The sequence below is a fragment of the Solea senegalensis genome, linkage group LG8 (genome assembly GCF_019176455.1).
Source record: "Solea senegalensis isolate Sse05_10M linkage group LG8, IFAPA_SoseM_1, whole genome shotgun sequence".
In the NCBI taxonomy this organism is placed as follows: domain Eukaryota; kingdom Metazoa; phylum Chordata; class Actinopteri; order Pleuronectiformes; family Soleidae; genus Solea; species Solea senegalensis.
Genome location: NC_058028.1, coordinates 3,838,099 through 3,860,574, shown reverse-complemented (window position 1 = coordinate 3,860,574; position 22,476 = coordinate 3,838,099). Strand labels below are relative to the sequence as shown.

Sequence of the window (22,476 nt, the reverse complement as noted above, 5' to 3'; positions counted from 1 at the left end):
GGAGGGGTTCAAAGGCATGGAGCTTTCTCTTTTAGTGTTGTCTTTTTTTCCCCTCTCCACACTCTCCCCGCGGCCTCTGCTGCAGCTGAACAATCACAGAGAGACAGTGTTCGCGTGTTCCTGTGTGCACTTATTGCACAAACACTGCGTGAAAACTCACCTGAGTGAGCGTCGACTTCACGCCGCGGCGTGTCTCACTAACACAGGCGAGAGGTGAGAGACAGTCAGCTGCATCCTCGCTTTCACATACAAGCACATTCATTTATGCGTTTGGCCTGTGATGCTGACTGTGATTTGCAAGTGTGTGGAATTCAATAAGGTCCGTTTTGTGTAGCGCATTGGCAGAAATTGGATATACAACATGTAATTATAGTGTTAGAGAGCCTGAGAATAAACTTTACTATGCAAACGAGGAAGAACGACATCCTTTTATGGTCTGTAAAGGCCACCATAGTTCGAGCCAAAGACATGCAGTCTTAACCATTCCTATGAAAGAGGACGAGAGCCAAATGTGAATATTTTCAGATTTCTGAGATTTAAACCAGAATTCTGACTTGTTTCTCCCTCCAAATTCTGGCTGTACATATGTATATACACACATATATATTTTATTATTATCATATACATACATATACAGTATATGTATATATATATATATATATTAATTATATTATATATTAAAAAAAAGTTTAATTGCATTTTTGACCAGTTGGAATTTATTTAATAAGTAAAATTCCAATTTCAAATTAAAAGCGTTCCTGATTTTTTTTGGGGGACTGGGAAATATGTAAACTTGTTACTAAAGAGTCCTGTTATTTAGTTGAGAGTAAAGAGGAGAAAATTTACACCTAACAGAAAAAAACGGTGTGAATTTCTGTTGCAGTAACACACTTACACACACGCTTACACACACTTACACAGACTTAAACAGACTTACACACGCTTACACACACACGTGTCCAGTGTGAAACCGGCCTGACACACTGGACCTTTAAGGCGGGAACAAAGGGAGAAAGTGTGAAAACGAAGAATGAATACAACAGGGTTTGCTGTGGAGAACACAGCCACAGCAGACTCACAGGCGTAAACTCGGGGTTAATTGCGGTACAAGCTCTGAACTCCTCAGCTCACCGGGCTTTAGAAGAACTCGCTCCACAAAGCCAAGAAGAGGACAAAGCAACTTGGCACGACGTGACCGAGAGAGGAAAGAGAGCGAGAGCAGGAGATGAGAGGAAACCACAGAGGCAGAGAGATGTGAGCATGACAGGGTTTGTCCTGTTATTGGCTCAATCCTGAGTCCGTCTCGCGGCTGTTGTTGTCTCACACTGGCCCTTTAACACCCAGCGTATCGCAGGCGACACGTTTGCACATCTTTGTGCTATCGGGAAAGATTCCAGCAGTTTCTGAAAGCTGAGAATTTGCACGTCAAAGCCGACATAAGGTTATTACGGTAATTTCACTCGGGCCTTCGCAGGAAGCCGGCGAAATCAGTGTCTTCGTCGCCAGAGAACAGAGAGTTGGAAAAACTGCCTGTGCATAAGTTTCCATTTGTGTTTTTTTCTAAATAAAGCCAGAGGATAACAGTGAAGCCTTTGCTCGCTTTAACTCTCAAGTTACCTGCGAAAAATAAACAATGAAAATAAGGGGAAACAAGTGCAACTTTCACGATTCTCCGTTTATGCAATCCTCATCGACCTTCTGACCTTGTCCTCTGTGAGGCAGCTTCTTAGGGCTGTTTTTGATTTGGTTTTGGAGCGAGAATCCGCGCTCGACAGACACACGCTCGACAGGCACACATAGGAGGACATTTTGCCGGTGTATACCAGCTAACGTAAATTAAACCAAACCCCCGGTCCCATCTCTGTCTCTTTCTTACCAGACTGTGTTTTCCAGCGGGCTGTCATTCAGCTGATAAAAGTCCAGCTGGGCAAAGAGCGGGAAGAGAACCTGGATCCCTCCGATGGAGTGAATGGCACTGTGGATGGAGCAGGTCACCGTGGCTTTCACGTCCTGCGATGACAAAAACAAAGTCTGTCAAACATAATGGAGGTGAGTGATGAGGACAGGTGAATGATTGGGGCAAGTGAACGATGAGGACAAGTGAGCGATGAGGACAGGTGAATGATGAGGACAGGTGATGGGGACAGGTGAATGATGGGGACATGGAGTGATGGGGACAGGTGAATGATGAGGACAGGTGAATGATGAGGACAGGTGGCGATGGGGACAGGTGAATGATGAGGACAGGTGGCGATGAGGACGGGAGAATGATGAGGACAGGTGAATGATGAGGACAGGTGAATGATTGGGGGCAAGTGAGCGATGAGGACAAGTGACCGATGAGGACAGGTGTGCGATGGGGACAGTGAGCGATGGGGACAGGTGAATGATGAGGACAGGTGAATGATAGGGACATGTGGCGAAGGGACAGGTGAATGAGGGTGGTGGGGACAGGGTGAGCGATGGGGACAGGTGAATGATGAGGACAGGTGAACGATGGGGATAGGTGAATGATGAGGATTATGTTTGAGATAAAAAGGTCAGGTGACCTGCAGCATGAGGGCGTGTGGCGAGTGCACGAAGATGGAGGCATTTTCTTTGGGCGAAGACTCCAGACAGAGCTGAGCGTCCGTGGCCTTGGCGTTGTAAGCGAAGGCGATGGAGCCAGCCAACTTGCCGTCGTACAACACAAGCTTGTGATGCTCGGCCAAATGGATGTCGCTCTCTGACTTGAACTTAAACGTGCTCTGGGGGAAAATACAAGAGAGAGAATGTTTTTTTTAATTTGGATCAGCAAACACAGATTTCCAGAGACAGGGATTTCTGTTTTACATTTCAGCCTTTGAAAACAGCATTTTCTCTCTATTCTCTATTGTTCGCACAGGATTAAATATTCTAGGTTTAGGTCAGGGAAGTATTTAAAATAAGCTGAAGTGATGAATTTGGTCAATTTTCCCCATTTCAAGTTGAATCTATGTTTTTCTGTGTTTCACATGACCAATATGTCCATCTGGACTTTTTATGGGGCTTATTTTAACCATAAAAGGGCCAGAAAATGAATAACTTTCTAGAATAACTTTCAATATCTGGCAGTTTTTTACAATTTATTGCATGTTAAAATACATACAAATGTAGAAAAACATCAAATTATGCATGCTAAGTTTGAAATTGGAACAGTAGAAAACCTGTTTGCAATAACATTTGTCTCTCAATGTTGCAAAAACAGGCCAAAAAATGGAAACTATGTACAGTACACACATTCATACCACTCTCTCTCCTCTCTGGCGATAAAGATTGTTGATTCTCCTGCTTCCTGAAACAAAGCACGAGTGAAATTACCGCAATGATCACCGTTTTTTAACCGGCGCATAACTACGGTGATGCAAATACGCTCAGTGTTAAAGGGTTAACTCTTAAGAGTTCCTTAAAAAAAACTTACTCATTTGTTCCTAGTGGCAGAAAATGCCACCTTCCCAAAACTGCTGTAAACACATGATCTATTTTCAGTTTTTAAAACTACTTCAGCCTGAACTATACATATCAAATAATTTTTTGATTATTATTATTTTAACCCTTAAAGGCCAGCACATTTATACAACTGGAAAAAAAAACACTACAATAATTTCCATAAAATACAATTCAAGGAGAATTTTGATAATAATAATTATTAGGCCCTGGGATGGGTCAATGATTGGCAGAAACACTGACTTTGATGCTTTGTTATTTTGTGTCAGATTAAAAAAAAAAGTATTCATTTGTTCTTAATGGCAGAAAATGTCACCTTTGAAACATATCAAATTACCAAATATGTATATCCTCTGGAGAATTTGAGCTATGTTCATTCAACACAGCCAAAATGGCTTAACAATAAAAAACAGAATGCAGGAAATATCCCCAGGAACTCTTGAGAGTTAAGCTGGATTCTTTTCTGGTTGATGACGATTCTAAGAGTGAACAATGAAAAGGAGAAGACAAGAATCAAAAGTTGTTTAAATATATATACGCCTTTGTGTGTTTGCTTGCATTTAGTTCAGTCTGTTCTGAAGCAATTTCAAACCAAAAGCACAGTCACGGCTGAATTTTTATGAAGCTGCACTAAAAATGTTTTTGTGTGGAAAGAGAGTGGGCTGTAATTGCGGCCTTTTTTACTCAGCACACATTAACATTTTTAATCAATGAAAAAAGTTTCTGTTCAAATAGTCTCTGCACTCACAGAAGAGGAATAAAAAAGGCAGATGGGGACTCAGAGTTAAAGCATTGTGCAAATATTTCCTGTTCAGATCACAAAAATAAACCTGTTCTGTATTTTATATTATATTTGTTGAATTTCCACTCCAGCTTTATTCAAGCGGATAAAGTTTCAAGCAGTGGAGATTTGACTATAAAACATTTACTGTGCGACTTTTTCTGCCTTAAATCCTCAATAATTCTTCTCTTTATATGGTGTTTGAAGATACACTTCTTTTTTTTTGCATTGATCGGACTTTTTGCTTGACTAACGCCCACATTTTTTTGCGCTTGCGGTCCGAGTTTTAGAGACAGCTCAGTGGACCAGAGAAAATACAGGATTGGCATCACTGTCCGTCTGGAACTCGCTCTAAAACTCAGTAGCCAATCAGCAGGCAGCTTCCTAAGGCCTTTGCCAAAGTCACTCGTCCCCAAACAAGATCCCAGCAGACCGTGGTCAGCAGCTGCCGTTTCTCCCCCCAGTGCGCAGTAAACCTTACATGCGCCCTCTGCTGGACGCAAAGTGGTACTACTTCAATAGGTGCTCATGAGTGGGTCTTTGCAGCTCAAACGTGAACTCGACATTCCACATTTAATACAATATCGACTTTCAAATTAAAAGTGACAGTGCTGATCCCGTGTGACCGGAAACTCTGTTCTGCCTGGACCAACGTTTCGTGCGAGCAACTGCATTTTCCATCAGTCAGTGGCCTCGGAAACACATTCATTATGGCTAACGTAACAAACAGTCGATCAATAACAGACTAGTCCTGATTTAGTGAATCAATTAGCCGTTGACAGAGGAGCTGAATTAATCCGTCAATGTGGTGTGAATGGAATATGTTTAATAAGGAGATCAATGACTCTAATCAGGAGGGTTGAATAAATAATGGACGGGACGAATGAGTTTGCTTCCCTCGCTGATTCGTTGACAGCAAACAGATGGCGAGGAAGACGGAGACAGAAAGAGCTGAAGCAGCAGCAGCAGAGGAACAACAGTTAGATTCTTCTGCACGTTGTAGATCATTTTGGTGTGTTGCAGGTACATAATACCATGGCATGACTTCAATATCTTGATAATATCATATCTTGACTAAAATATCATGATAATATCATATTGCGGTTTAAATATTGCAACTTAAATATCATGACAATACCATGGCATGACTTATATATCGTGATAATATTGTATCTTGAATCAAATATCATGATAATATCGTATTGTGATTTAAATAGTGTGATAATATTATATTGTGACTTAAGTATTGTGATAATATCGTATTGTGACTTAAATATCGTGATAATATCATATTGCGGTTTAAATATCGCAACTTAAATATCGTGAAAATAACGTATCCTGATAATATCGTATTGTGACTTAAATATTGTGATAATATCGTATTGTGACATAAATATCGTGATAATATCATATTGCAGTTTAAATATCGCAACTTAAATATCGTGAAAATAACATATCCTGATAATATCATATTGTGACTTAAATATTGTGATAATATCGTATTGTGACATAAATATCGTGATAATATCATATTGCAGTTTAAATATCGCAACTTAAATATCGTGAAAATAAGGTATCCTGATAATATCATATTGTGACTTAAATATTGTGATAATATCGTATTGTGACTTAAATATCATGATAATAGCATGGCATGACTTAAATATCGTGATAATATTGTATCTTGAATTAAATATCATGATAATATCGTATTGTGACTTAAATATTGTGATAATATCATATTGTGACTTAATATATCGTGATAATATCATATTGCAGTTTAAATATCGCAACTTAAATATCGTGAAAATAACGCATCCTGATAATATCATATTGTGACTTAAATATTGTGATAATATTGTATTGTATTGTATTGTGGCTTAAATATCGTGACTTAAATATCATGATAATACAATGCCATGACTTAAATATTGTGATAATATCGTATTGTGGCTTAAATATCGTGACTTAAATATCATGATACTACAATGGCATGACTTAAATATCGTGATAATATTGTATCTTGAATTAATTATCATGATAATATTGTAATATATCGTGAAAAATAACGTATCCTGATAATATCATATTGTGACTTAAATATTGTGATAAAATTGTATTGTGACTTACATATAGTGACTTAAATATTATGATAATACCAATAATGCCATTATTATTGTGAGTAATTATGATTGTGACTGTCCTGCTGTGTCTGAACACACAGATCATGACTTTCCCATTAAGTATTAGAGTCTAAAATGATTTACACCACTAGTAAAACTTTCTTTAAAGTACAGTCCATCTTTGTTTTCATATTTTTTCTTTATCCTTGTCCCTTTCAGCACTCCATAGATTCAGGCTTTTTAATTCTGCTTCCAAATGACAGTTGTAAAGATCCTCCCCCCTTTTTTTTAGGGGGGGGGGCTCACTTTGCCCCGCAGCATTTTTACAGAGCACTTCTGGAAATTGCTGGGGTTGAGTCACAGACCATAATTAAAGAACCATGAGGGTTATTCTGTTCATCCGCCTTGATGGGGCCCACACAACAGCGAGCGAGCGTGGCCCTCATCATCAAGTCTCTAACATCCTTCAAACAGCTCCTGCTCTTGGAAACCAAGTGAGAAGAGATAACAAGCTGCCATGCCCTGCACTTTAGTGTAAGCCGCTGTCGCTGTGTGAAAATAATGATCTCGGAGGTTTCAGCTTACAAACCCTGCGGTGTAAAAGCAACTCGCCGCTCAGCAGCCACGCGCTCGTATAAAAGAATTACAGCCCACTTCCTCTTTTCCCTCGGACCCAGAACTCTTTCCAAGAGACACGCAGAGACCCTCGAAGAGCTCCTTCCTTTGTTACCTGGAGCGGAGCGTCATCCAGGACGTGTACAGTTCGTCTTAGCATGTTGAATAGTTTTTTTGCCCGTTTCTCTGAAGAAGCCGTGCGATAATGAATCATCTCTGGTTTAATTCATGCAGCACAAAGACAGGGACTCAGTGGTTGTTCTCTGAAAAAGAGCGGCGGAATTTCAGCATATTCCAAACAGAGCCAAGTCCTGGTGAAAATCAGTGTATTTGAGTATCTCGTCATGTTGTTTATTGATCCAGGTTCAAATATGTAGGTAAATAATTCAAATTACGGACCTAATGTGTTAAAACGACATGGATCTACCGTCTCTCTGTCCAAACACTGGCTATTGCATTTGAATTTTAGCGCTGACCAACGCATCATGCTCTTTCACCACTAATCGTCCTCTTCTGACCCATGATGACTTTTCTGGTGAGGACATTTTTTAGGAAGTGTGACACCGGAGACAAGCATCTCACATTTTTTATGTGGTTCCCAGTAAAAAAACAGACATCGTCGATAATGATATTGACATTCTTAGTGGTAGTTGAGTGAATCTGAATACTATCATTCATTCACTGTGAGGGTTGTGGGGTTCACTCCAGCAGTGTGTAATCTCCTAATTAGGATAAACACCCAAAAGTACAAAGAACTCCTCCTCCTCCTGAGTGGAGTGAATCGCATTTACAGAATAAGATTAAATGCCCCATAAACGTTTGCTAAAAACCAACACATCCTGCTTAAAAAGTGTGCTTCTCATCACCACTGTCAAGAGCCATATGTTCTCCTTTGGATTCACTCCCAAAAACTCTTCCTGGATTCGTTTCAGGAACATTCTGAGAAAAGTACGACCGTTGTTTTATCCAGATCCTCGGATTAAGGGATGTTTTTGCTTATGTCAAGGCAGAGATTTGACTTACTCGACTGTCAAAAATCCTATGTGACCCGTCAGCGTCGACCAGCCGCATGTATTTTGACCCAGAACCAACCTTCAACATGTTCTGCAAGTGACACCTTGTGGGAACAAGACTGAGTTGTTGCTCCACTGACAGCTGTGAGGCACTGACAGACAGCACTGCTGTGGATTTGTAAAGGATGGATCCACCTTATTCCTGCAGGCACTACTGGAGAAATGATTATGGGTGGAAGTTCAGCAGTGAACTTGTTCTTTCCAGTGGCAAAACGCGGCTGCAGGATAGCGCTGTGCGTAAACATGCTGCAGTTGGGACACAAGACGGCGCTTCTTTGCAGACGTTTCCACAAGAGATAAGAGTGCCACGTCAATTAGTACTAGACACATCAAAGATGAAAAGTTAGCGAAAGGTTTTGCCGATTCAAAACAGGAAGTGCGAAACAGGAAGTGCCCCATAAATTCAGCATACATTGAGTTTGACTGAATTTCCCGAAATTTGGTGGAAAGATGTTATAGACCAAGACAACCATAACCATGGCCTCAACTCATCAAGAAGTCGGCCATTTGGAATCTTGGCGTCCATTTTGCCAATTTGCAACCCTACGTTAATGAGCAAGAAGCATCAAAATCGAAAAGTTGTCGGAAGGTTTTGCGAAGTCAAATGTGAGGCTGCACTCCCCCGACAGGAGCCCTATCATGACTGAGTGCATTCCTTGATATTAATTTTATTCAGGAAATAAGTTTGCCCTCCTGTTAGCAACTTCCTGTCTACAGTTTTAGACCGGTCAATCTCAGTAGGTGATAACCCAATGTAAAATTTTACATTTTGGCAAGAATTTACCCACTGAGGACAAAAAATGTAACATTTTCAACAAATCCAAATACATTTTTTTGGACAATATATAATCAATAAAAGTGTAAATAATAATAATAATGTCTGTCTGACATATTTAAATGTATTTTCATCGTATTATGTGTGTATCTCAGCAACATCTCAACACATCAGGATGAATTTTGTCATGTGTACATAAGATAGTCATAGCTATAAGCAGGTAAAGTTCTACACAAATCCAGAAGGTTTTTCTGGATCCAGTGGATGAAAATGTAAAAAAATTCAGGTGCCGTTTTAAGTAAAAACACAGACGACAAAGTGTTTAAGCCATGGCGGATGTCTGCGTTCATTGAGTGATTCTGCTCTAATGTGATATAAATGTCTTGCAGTGTTAAAGTCACACTGAAAGAGTCATTTTACCACCAAATGAGTTAAATTTAACACAAATGTGAAAAATAGTTTTTAGTGGTTGAATTTTTATGCTTTGCCGAATAAATAAATAAATGTGTTTTCTTGTTTTGTGGTCTCATACATTTGTTAATATTATTATTATTGTTAGATATTAGGAGATTTTTGAGCGCAAATATTGCTACAGATTATTACTAGGGTAATGACGCTGAATAATATGTAAAATTGAAAAACCTAACCCTCTAAATGTTCATCGATATTTACATTTTCTACATGAATTCTAACACAAAATGTATAAAAATGAATCAATCTGGAAATGCCCTCTAATAATTTAGTATATTTTGTTAAAAATACAAGGGAAAATGTTCCAATATCGGCCCCCTGTAGATGTGGATAATATCACGCATGTGTTTGTTTGTTTTTGGTCATATAATCTTCTGCCTCAGATATCACATTACACCACAGTCCCCATGCACACATTTTTAATCCAGGAGCAGCTTCTGTCCTCCTCGGTCTGTTCCTACAGCAAATCTGTTTTGCACACACACACACACACACACACACACACAATGTTTTGGCACTAGCTCAACGTGCTAAGCTGCTTCATGTAGAACACATATGGCAGCAGTGATAGAGGACAAGGACAGGAATAAGTCTGTGTCTGTGTACGCGAACGACGTACGAGGAGACATAAAAAGCCCCAGCTTCGTTGTTTTTGACACAAAGTGGGTTTTTCATCCATCAGCATCCTTTTATTCTTGATTTTCTGCATAAAACAGAAAGGAACGCAGACAAAATATGCAACATTACGATGGGATCTTTATGCATTTTCTATGTAATTATCTATTCATTCCATTTTTCTTTGGCGTCGGGACTGAGTTACACCTCCTGCCTTTTCCCTCTTCCTCTCCTGGAGAATTAACCGCCGTAATTCCATTGGGGCCATACTGAAGAAAATATGACAACATAGTCAAGTCAAACATAATATTACAAGAAAAAAATCATAATATTATGACATTTTAATGGTTTATGCCAGGGTTATTCAACTTCAGAAGAGGCAAGGGACAAAAAGGAAAATAGCTGGTGTTTTGTGGGCCACACAGAATATTTGTCAGTAAAAAGCAAAAATAAAAAGGTTTCTAGCGATTATAGAAAATATAATATATAATTTATATAATATAAAGAATAAAAATAGCCAAACATATACCGGGTTTTTTGCTTTCATTTAGCACTATAATCAAATCCAGACCAAGTTGGACGTTCAAGAGACGTGCAAAAGTTAAATCCCGCTAACAGACAAGAACATTGGGGCATTTCATTTAGTCAACAATTACACTGGGATTGACATGACGTCGCTTGACTGTGTTGAAATGATGCAAACCTAAACCTCACCTACTACGCCCTTGCCTGGACGTTCCTCCCAATGAGGACATTTTCGTCCATAGGTGTGTTAGTGTGAGTTTTTAGTGAACCTTGCTTATAATATACTAAAATAATATTATAATAATACGTGAAAAAAATGGCGTCACCAGTCTTGTAACCAAACCGATGCCCTTGCCTCATCCTCAAGAGATTATCTAGTCCATCTAGATCAGGGGTGTCAAACTCATTTTTGTTCAGGGGCAACATACAGCACAATTTGATCTCAAGGGGGCCGGACCAGTAAAAATAGCAAAATAATAGAATAATAACCTATGAACAACAAGAACTCCTTTGTTTTTTCTCCTTTGTTTTACATTTAATGAAGGATAATTTTACAAAACATGAAATTTCTTGAGAAATATAAGAGCAATTTCAACAATATCATGCCTAAATTTACTATTTACACAGCACACTGGATCTATAAAGGCACAAACATTAAGTCACGGGTATCTGGAGCATTTGACATTACGTTTAGGTTAGTGTGAAATTTTAACAAATTCCTGTGGGCCGGATTGGACCCTCTGGCGGGCCGGTTCTGGCCCCCAGGCCTTATGTTTGACACCCCTGATCTAGATAATATCATCTCAAAGATACAGTTTTAGTGTAATTTTGCACGTCACATCCAACGTCTACGTCAAAATGCAACATTAACCCTGACAAACGTGTGTTTGAAATGTGTGAAGCCAATCCATGAAGACATATCCACTTCTCAAGCATGAACTACATACAATGCAAATATGGCTTCATTTATTTGAAAGTGGTTTTATTTTATTTGCATTAATTTGACACAAACAATGGAAGGACTATGTCTACATTCTTTTATATAATATATATATACATATATACAGTACATATATACACATATATACATATACATACATACATACACATATACATACATATACATATATATAAAAAAGAATGTAGATGTAGTTTATTCATATATATATATGTATGTATAAAAACCTTTATACATACATTATATGTTAATTTTATGGGTCAAATAGGTCAAATACGCACTTTTTCGTCTCATTTTAAGGTGACCGAATGAAAAGCGCGATGCAAATCCGATTTTGATGGATTGGTTGAGCGCAGTGTACACCGTGAAGCAGGTGTGTTTTTGCTCTAATCTGCCGCACTCTGTCTCTTCCCCGACAGCTCTCAATTAAAACAGACGAGCCACTCGCTGTCCGCACGGCGCTCCCATTACGACAATCAATCACCGGGCCTGACAACTCTCTGACCTTCCTCATCAGCTCACCTGACTCTGCCTCTGTGCCCTGCTCAACATTACCGACACTGTTTACGGCTCCATCAATTGCGGGGTAATTGTCTCCCCGGGACACACTCTTCATTATTTTTTGGAAAAATCCGCAGGATTGATCCCCGGTGTGTTACCTGCCTAATAGAAGGTCTACAACCACAATTAAAGACGGAGGGGAGGGGGGAAATGAAAGTCACCAGCCATTAGCTGAAAAGACCAAACAATGAGATCTACTGGGGAAACTCCGGGCTTTTTATAAAATGAAAACAACAAACAGCCATCTCATTATCATCCGCATGAGTAGAGGGTGTTACAACTTTGTATGAGGGGTGGGAATCAACAATTCTCTGATAATATATTGCGAGACAATCATATACCATATAGGGCATTAATGACTTCTTATTTTTTCAGGTCGGCTTATCTGTCAATAAAAGTCCTCTTTTATTTATCCTCCACCAGAGGGTCGCGGGGGGTGCTGTGCCAATCTCAGCAACATAGGGCAATAGGCGGGGTACACCCTGCACAGTTCATCCAGGGCCACTAACACATAGAGACAAACAACCATTCACTCTCACACCTACGGTCAATTTAGGGTGTCCAATTTACCTGATCCCCACATTGCATTTTTTTGGACTGTGGGAGGAAGCCGGAGAACCCGGAGAAAACCCACGCACACACGGGGAGAACATGCAAACTCCATGCAGAAAGGCCCTTGTTCCAACCGGGGCTCGAACCTGGGTCTTGTCGCTGCAAGGCGCTGTGGGGCCCTTCCTAGACACATTTGTTCAAAAATTATGCCAGGTTGTTCATTTGTGAGTGTTGGCAATCTTTTTCCATGTATTATTATATTATTTTTAGTCTATTGTAAACAAAGTGAACTGAAAGACTCACAATAACACACCTTATGGACAAAAACGTCCTCATTCAAATCACTATTCACGTAATCACGTAATGCATCGTGACAAAAACTTGCAATTTAAGGGTTAAAAACTTTTAACTAACCCCGTATGACGAGGACTGATGTTGGTATAAAAAATGATGAGCACATTTTGGTGCTCTAGGTGTATTAACTTTAGTATTTTACCAAATATAAAACAAAAAAACAATGCATATAAACAAACAAATGTTTCTGCTAATCTTTCACATATTCCCGGCTGCAATAATCACACCAAAAATAATCCAGCTCGCATGAAGTACATTGAAAATAATCGTGTGTTTTTTTTAGACCATCAAATGCAACTTGACAATTTAAGGGTTAAAAATGTTGGTTTAAAACATTTAACAACATTTTTTAAAGCATTTTTATGAACACATTTTGGTGCTCTGGTTGTGTTAATGTAGCTTTTTTTTGAAGGCACATCTAAAGGTTAAAGTTCTCTGTAATATTAACAGTCGATAATGTATAGTAAAATACTGTACTGTATTTATAAGTTAGACTTAAAACCTTCCTTTTTGATAAAGGTTATAGTTAGAGCTGGATTAGGGAAACCTGAACCATCTCTTTTACTTACTTACTTACTTTTAATCTCATAATTATGACCTTTTTTTTTATCTCATAATTTTGACTTAATCTCATAATTATGACTTTTAATCTCATAATGATGACTTTTTTATCTCATAATGATGACTTTTTACCTCATAATGATGACTTTTTAACTCATAATTATGATTTACTTTGAGGATATTTTTTATTATCAAGGCTAGTTTTTCCCTCTTTTTTCTGTGTTAATGGGCTTCAATATGAAATCTTGATATTCTGAATTAATAAAAGGTTGCGAACAAAGTAACAAGAGTGGGATTAAAAGGAGACTGAAGATTTAGTCTCAGACACTGTATCAAACGTGTCATTCCTCTGTGTGTGACAGAGTGAAGAACTTGACACTGTGAAAATAAACCAAAAAAAACAGCAGCACCTTCTGAGCATCACAAACAAAAGTGAGACGGCGAGAACAAGCAAATCACGGATCCGCCTGTAAACACGCGCCAAATCTGACTCAACGTGAGACGGAAACGTGCGACAGCGAGTAAATAAAAAAAACGGCAAGAATAGCAGCAATTTGCAGGTTCCACACCAAACTCATTAAAACATCGCCAAATGTGCATTGTCTATAAAGTCTAAACTTTTTCTATTCATTTCTGTTTTTCGCAGTATGCAAATTGGTGGGAAATCCAATAGCACAGACCTTAATGGTCCACGAGGCTTCTTGTAAAGCAAATTGAGCGTGTGAGTGTGAGTGTGTCAAATTTCAAAGTCAGTGTGTGTGAAGAGCGTGGCCTTTCTAAAAGGTCACATTCCTTGGAGTTTTGATCCCTAATTACGACCAACTGTGGAGCACACGCACAACATTCCCAGCTCTACTCCTCTGACAATAATGGGAATAATAATAATAATAATAATAATACTAATAATACTAATAATAATAATAACTAGGACTGCATGCAGTCATGATAGGGCCCTCGCATCCCCATGCAAGTTCCCTGACCTCACTTTTGAATTTGTAAAACCTTCGACAACTTTTCGACTTTGATGTGCCTTGCTCATTTACGTAGGCTACAAATGGCCAAAATGGACGCCAACATTACAAATGGCAGACTTCCTGTTGAATTAAGGCCATGGTTACGGTTATAACATCTTCCCACCAAGTTTTGGGAAATTCTGTGGAACTCAATGTATGCCCAAGTCATAGGGCACTTCCTGTTTTGTGGCGAATGGTCGATATTCGCCAAAATGCAGAGGGTTGCCGTTTGAATCCACAAAACCTTTCAATAACTTTTCACCATTGATAAGGACACTTTGGATATGACAAAGGCGCGCTCATTTACGTAGGCTGCATATCACCAAAATGGACGACTTTCTGTTGAATTGAGGCCATGGTTACGTCGACTTTTTTGTTCATCTTGGTCTATAACATCTTTTGCCTCTGTTTTCCCCTTAGGGGGCGCTATAGAGACCACCACACACAGCGGTCCGGGAACTATGCCAATATCGCATTTTCACCAGACCTGACCTCCATGCAAAGTTTCTATGCACGCTAACCCCCTCAAAAATGACCGCAAAGCCCCGGATATAACAATAATCTGGAGGATTACAATAGGTTCCTCGCACCAATTTGTGCCAGGAGCTGTTTCGGCCCCTGCCATTCGTGGCTCGGGCCTCAGCTGAATCCCCTCCAGGTTGGGTCAGCATCTACTTACATCCACAGTCATTCTGTTTTGCACTCGGGAGCAAACACGACCCTCCCCTGTGTACCGGGACTATTATTCTCCAGAAGCAGGTAATTTATGTCGCGGTTTATCTGGCCAGAAACCCCCATCGCTCCCAGGATGGAGAGACGGGGGTGAAGGAGCCGCGGTAACGGGGCATTGATTCCACAGATTGATAGGTAATGTGGACCGCTTACATGTAATCTCATTCAGTCACCCTGGAGTGCGTACCTTGTAGCCTGGTCCGAGCTGATGAATTGCAAATATCTGCGCGGGATTGAGGGCTTCGCTGAAGACGTAGACGGCTCCCAGCTGTCCACAGAACACTCTGTTAGCGTCCGCCGTCTCCGAGGACCCGAGGAAGCACTTATCATAACTCTGTGGAAAAAAAAGGGAGGGCATGAGAAGGGGTATTCTGTACTGGAAAAAAGAAACTCGGTTAATTCGGCTTAAGAATGAGAAATAAACAGCTAACAATTCTCTCATGAAAGGACAGAAAGTGTGGCTGATTTATAAAAGACATGGAAACCTCGATACACACATACCCTCAGGGGCAGTGTGAATATGTGCTGTGATTACATTAAGGATAAATTTGAAGGATAAGTTAAAATGTCAGCAGCTAATTACACAGCGGCTGACGAGTGAGTCGCTCCGGAGAGATTTACGAGTGCACGTGGGGACTGGAATTTTGATTTGAGCTTGTTTTCCATTTTAGTTTGTTGAGCCCTGATTTGCTTCCGTGATGAGAACATTTCAAAATTACAAGTATATATTAAAAAGATTGCAATTCATGTAATGTAATGTAAGTCATGGTAAAGCGCCATAAAGAGAGCGAGGAAAAGAAGGCACCTGTCGTCACATATATCTATATATATAGATATATGTATATATACACACTGCTGCCTATGAACAGCATCATCATCGCCTGCCAAAATGGCGTCATCTCTGTGGTGTCCTGACTAAACAATAAAAATCAAAACCGCTTACGTCGTTCGTGTTGACGTGCCACGCCATGTCTCCGTACGAGACGAGCTGCCCGTTCACGTAGCATCTGATTTCGCTGTTCCTCCAGCGGCTGTAGATGTGAACGATGCTGATCATGTACCACTGAGGACGATAAGACAAAGGAGTTTAACAAGTCAGCGCAAAACACATGCACTTACACTCATAAGGCAACAACGAGGACAAACACGGCAGGTTTATCATGGAGCAATACGTCGTCCAGCGTTTTACGCTCCATGCAAGTTGTGTCTTTTTTAAAAGCTGGGAATTCGGACCAAAAGCTGAGTCTGAGTCTGTGGCGGCAGATAGTGAGTAATGCATGAAAGGAGAAAAAGGCTTAGGAGGCAAAGAAAACTTGTTTTTTTCACTGTGCACAAAGTCACTCCAGTGACACTCTGGTCTTTTAACAACAGCCAGAGTTGACTTAAAAATAATAATAATAATAATAATAATAAAAAAAACCTAATATCAACCAAAAAGAACAACAAAACAAACAAAAATTCATTTGAATCCGCAAAACCTTTCGATAACTTTGCATCTTTGATGTGACCAGTACAAATTGGCACATTTTTGTTCAGTTGAAGCCATGGCTACGGTCAATACAGTGTGTGTAGAATGATGGATTGCATGTCCGGACAAAAGTAATGTAATGTAGAGGTTTTTATTCAACAACTGCAGAGACATTGTAGTAGTTGGCATTATTGTAGCTGTTTGTTTTTGCCTCAGTGCCTGTGCTGGAGAGAATAAAGAGTGTGTCGAAATAAATTGACTTCTTTGACATGAAAAATTTGTCTCTGTGACGGTCTGGCAACCTGTGCCGGGTGTGAAATTCCACAACTATTCGCCTTTGATGTGTCAAACTCATTTACGAAGGGTGCAAATCGCCAAAATGGACACCAAAATTCAAAAAGTTCAGGAAATTCAGTGGAACTGGATGTATGTCGAAGTCATATAGGGCACTTCCTGTTTCGTGGCGAATGGTCGAAATGTGCCAAAACACAGAGGGTTGCCGTGGCCGTGCCGTTTTGTATCATTTACGCAGGGTGAAAATCACCAAAATTCAAAATACCTGACATCCTGTTGAATTGAGGCCATGGCACACATACACATATATACATATATATAATAAAAATCATTTGAAGCAACGTTTTAATCCTTTAGTCCACGCTGCTGATGCAGGACTAAGTACTTGACCCAGTGTCCACTCTTTTTGAAATTCTGTCCCGGTACTGTACGTCTCTTTAATCAGATAATCTCTTTGAAGTGCAAAGTTGAGTCCGCGAGTTCAAACCTCAAGGTTCTGTCTTAAATACTCGGGACATTTTTATTACACGAGGTACAAGACGCAGAGCTTCTTCATTTTTCCACTTCGGATTGCTTTCACGTGAGGACGTTATCAATGAGCCGTTCACACTCGCAGTGATAGTTCGTGTTTCTGAAGTGGTCGTTTGAGGTCCATCAAACGCCGACCTCACCGTGTTCACCACCACTGTCTTTCAGGGGAAGAAAAAAAAAACGGATTTTAGCCACTTAATGAAGAGGCTCGCCTCACAAAAGACATGAGTTTAGCTCTAGGATGTCTTAATAAGATGTTAACCACATTTCCAGGCTGCAAAATGTGAATGTTTCATGGCTCTTGTACCAAAGTCCATAGAGAAAATGAGCATTTTTTTCATTGTGGCAGGCAGGACATGTTACCCCACTGATACGCTATCAGTAAGTTAAAGTGTTTTTGTAACCCCATTATTGCGGTCAATTCGGCTTTTTAAAATCCTTAATTTTAATGTGTCTAAGTGAGACAAACCAAGCAAACGAGGCAGCAGTGCGCCGACAGCTCCTGTGTTCCCGTGAGCTAAAAACGCAGATTTTGTCAATGGAATTTGGTGCACGATGGTTAAACTTTAGGTTTTTAGTCAGAAAATGCTGTTTTGGTTAAACAGCTTGGCAGTCATGTTGTCGGTGTGAATGTCCAGCTGCGCTCCGTTTGTCGTTGGAACTCGGAAATTTACAAGGTCGTGAACTTGGATTTCCAACTCACAAACTTGGAGCAACAACATAGGAGTCCAAGATGGCTGCCATGCTACTAATACTGCCCAAAATACCCAAAATACAGTGTTGTCAACTGGTATTGATAACAATAGCTATGATTGCATTTCGGTGAACTCACAGGTGACAATACTCCCGGCTCTGATCTAAGGAAGGAACTAGCGTGGTTTCTACCACCAAACTACCAAACTTTAAAGCAGCTGAAAAACCCCACCAAATATAAATAAATTATGGATGAATGAGGAGCCTGGGCTAAATTTGTTGAGCACACAGTTTCCTCAAAGCTCAGAAAAGGTCAAAACGTTCAAAGCCTCTATTGACTCGACGTATTCTCTGAAGTAAGTTGACTTTCCTGTTATTTTTTTTCCTTTTCGCAAAAGCAATTTAACAAATCTTTGCTTGCCCGTTTGTGTTAACTCAAACAAATGAATCTACTCGGGGATCACAAACAAACAAACAAAATCAAGTATGAAAACACTGGCACAAACAATCACGGCGGCTGAGAGAAAAACCCCCCCCCCCCGTTCATGACCTGTGGGACTATGTGCACACTATTTATTGGTTTGACCACAGAAAGGGCACCGCGAGCCATTTCTGTGGAATTACAGCTGTCGGCACACAAACGTAAGGACACTCCGAAGAGGATTCATGGCCGAGGGAGGAGAGCAAAACGTCCCAGAGATCATTTAGAAAGGCACTTATCCTCACACGTCTGGACTGAAAATCAATTAAAAAGCGCAATTCAACATGTTTTATCCTCTAATAGCTTTGACTAAATGGTACCTGCTGCACTGCAGCAGTATGAGCCTGAGATAAACTGTCGTTCCCAGGTGTTGTGCGAAAGCCCTAATTGTTTGAAACATTCGCTGAGGCCGTTTTTGCTCTCTCTCTCTCTCAAAATGCGGGGATAAGTATGCTTCTCACATGCTGAATTTGGTTTCATTTGATCAAATTACACCTGTTATAGTCACGCCAGGGGTGAAAGATGTAGGAAATGTATCATATTGAGACGTAAAACGAAAAAAAAGGTGTGATACTGAAGGATATTGGACCTAAAAAGCCCCACTAACCTTCTCAAAAACGTCTCAACCTGACGAAAAGCAAAACTAATATATATACTATATGTAATATATCGTGACATATGACAAATATGTGGGTACAAAATTGCACACGGGTTGTTTTGAGTGACAACACACTGTAAATATGCTCTAAAATAAGACATCTACTGTTATACATGCTTAAAATACACTCATTACTTTGCACTTCTGTTAATACCTGGTTTATTATGTTAAATGAAGGATATTTAGCTGTGTTAGAAACAATGTAAGTGGCTATAAATATGGTGGGATTCTGCTATAACACAAACAATTAGGCTTAAAATTAAAGAAGTGTTACCTTTTTTTCTTTTTTTGTAAATATAAATTTGTCATTGCCATGTATTTTTCAATCAAATTGCAGCTTTTAAAATCAGGAAATCTCAGAGTCATCACAGATACCTTATGATGATAGCCTGAAACCACATATTGTCTCATGTCACATATTCCCCATATATTACAGCATATAATGCTTTTACAGTTCATTATGTGTTACGTCGTACCTTCCTCGGCTGAAAGTCGTACTTGACACAGTGCTGGAAACCTTTCCCTTTGGACTTGAGCGACGTCACGATCAAGCAGTTTCCGACGAAATGTGCCGAGTAGCCGATGCCTTTGCTCGTCCGAAAGCTGTGAACACAAAACATGAGAGGATGCTATGGTTAAATATCTTAGCCGACCAAGTATTGTAAAACGACTTAGAGGCAGAAACTGCACATGTGTGGCCTGACTTCTCCATTTTATGTGCGTTTTATGACACAGTATCTATATTGTATTGAATACGCTGCATGATTGAGCTGCTTGTATCCATGCCCTCATCTGTATGTACTGCCCCGCCTGTCTTGGTCGGGGCACTCTTGCCAAAGAGGTTTTTATTTAATCTTGCTAAGATTTAATTCTGGTTAAATAAAGGTTAAATAAAATAAAAATGGAAAATGTCAAGTAGTCAGTAATCTTTCAAGCAGAACTATGCTAGAGTCATTGTGACGGTTAAATGTCTCGTTGAATCAGGATTCTTGGGTCTTGGCGAGAAACACAAATTGCTTTTTACGGCGAGGCAACGATATCGCTATTTTAGACGCAGTAAAGATTGGAGCGGCTTTTTTCCCGAATGGCAAGAACTGAAGAACCTGGTTGTTCTTGCTGCTGCGCTTGTACGTTTTTGGGATAGACTCTCTGTTCTCTGTGTATTTGCTCTTTTCCCGATGTTGTAAAGGTTCCCCCACTGACACGGACAGCGGTGAGTTTTTACGACAGCAAGGATAAAGCGGTAGGCAATGGATGGACGGATGCTTAGGGTGTACTCCGAAACTGTAGGGGGTGCTCCTGAGAGAAAAAGAGCGACCAGTTAAAAGCAGGAGCTACACTTCAAAGCTTCCACTACCCACTGGGATAGATGTTTACGGCGGTGGCATTAAAAATATGAACTCCAAAACTGTAGGGGGAGCATTTAAGGAAGAAAATTGCAGAAAAAAAGCACCCTTACTTGCAAAGTTCCGCTTCAAAGCTGCCACCACCCACTGGGATTAACTTTCACAACAGTGAGGATAAGGCGCTAGCCAATGGATGAATGCATGTTTACGGTGGTGTCGTTAAAAATATGTACTCCAGAACAATAGGGGGAGATCTTTACGAAGAAAAAAAAAAAAAAGTATGAAAACTGGATTGGAGGTCTTCGGAGCAAGTTGCGATTAAAAACGACGTCCACATCTTCGCCAGTTTTTTTTTACAACAGTGAGGATAAAGCGGTAGAAAAATCGATGCATGTTTACGGTGGTGTCGTAAAAAATATGTACTCTGTAGAACAGTAGGGGGAGCTCTTTACGAAGAAAAAGAGATCAGCTCAGCCTTTTCTGACAAGGCAAGCTTGAAAACTTGTATTCTCCAAATTGGAGGTGTTCCTAACCAGTTAGCGATGAAAGACAACGTCCACATTATCGCTTCTTAGAGAAAAAGGGCGAAAGAGCGACCAGTTTTCAAAGCTTCCACCACCCACTCTGATCAAATCAACCTTTTCTGACGAGGCAGATTTTGAAATGGAGGTCTCTGTAACAAACTGGCGATTAAAGACAACGTCCACATTATCGCTATTGTTTTTTTTAAGTGGAAATATGAACTCCACAACTGTAGGGGGAGCTACTTGCAAAGTTCCCCTTCAAAGCTACCACCACCCATTGGGATCAACTCAGCCTTTTCTGACAAGGCAGATTAGGAGAATATAAACTTTCATATTGGAGGTGCTCGGAGAGATAAAGAGCCCCAAAACCTTTGCTTGTGATCAAACATCAGAGGAGAAAAGCATCAAACCTTTGTCCACAGCTGAAAAATACAGTCCTTTTGTGTGTGTGTGTGTGTGTGTGCCGTCGACATGGCCTGCCACTGAGCTGCGAGGCCCTCAGAGAAATACATAAACAGGATTAGCTTGGCATATCGCACCATTTTTTTTTTTGGTGCGACTCTCATGGAAAGACAGAGCCGCTGCCGCCGCATGAATACCAACGACTTTTCTTTGCCAGTTCTTCTTCTTTTCTTTTTTTCGCCCTCCCCTGTTTTTGATGTTACACATCAGAGAGACACAAAAAGAAATCCTCTCAGACCGAGCAGATTCTCTAATTCAAACTGACAGATGCAGGTAAAGCAGCAGCAGCAGCAGAGAGAGAAATGTTATCTGTGTGAAATCAGTGTGAACACACTCTCCCCTATCAGCCATCTCTTCCCTTCTTATCTTTATTATCCACTCGCTCTCTCTCTCATTCCTCTCCACGTTTCCTTTATGTGTCAATTTGCATTTTCTCCCCCACGCTTCTCTCATAAACAGACAGAACAGCAGCTGAACATCACTGCAATTATTGGTTACAGATTCCAACGCTAATTACCGACATGCCCACGCAGGAGTCGTTTTGTGGTCCTTCTGTGGCAGATATTCAAAACTAAATTAATAGCATCACAATGCCTCCCGGTCCGCCGCAGCGACGGCTGACGTCATCCCGCGGTAGTTCAAGCGCCCGGGGCGGTTTAATCGCAACAATCTGACCTTGTTCCCCCCCTCTCTTTGTCTCTAGTTTCATTAATGACAATTATGCAAAGGAAATGAAGCCCCTTTCCCTCATCACAAGTGTGAATAATGGTGTATTACATACTATTTTAACCTCGGAAAAACAAGTTTTAATCGTAATCTGATTAAATGAGGAGGAAAAAAGTGCA

The 22,476-nt window shown here is 40.1% G+C and overlaps 1 protein-coding gene across 1 annotated transcript in view; it reads right to left on the bottom strand.

The window, feature by feature from the left end:
* The window catches only part of LOC122773522 (neurobeachin-like), a 232,432-nt gene that overhangs the window by 197,305 nt on the left and 12,651 nt on the right, over window positions 1-22,476 (bottom strand). The window contains exons 6-10 of the mRNA XM_044032280.1: window positions 19,776-19,902; window positions 16,118-16,237; window positions 15,362-15,508; window positions 2,550-2,747; window positions 1,877-2,010 (exon numbers count right to left, since the gene is read on the bottom strand). Coding sequence (XP_043888215.1) covers window positions 1,877-2,010; window positions 2,550-2,747; window positions 15,362-15,508; window positions 16,118-16,237; window positions 19,776-19,902 — 726 coding nt within the window. The remainder of the gene's footprint in view (window positions 1-1,876; window positions 2,011-2,549; window positions 2,748-15,361; window positions 15,509-16,117; window positions 16,238-19,775; window positions 19,903-22,476) is intronic.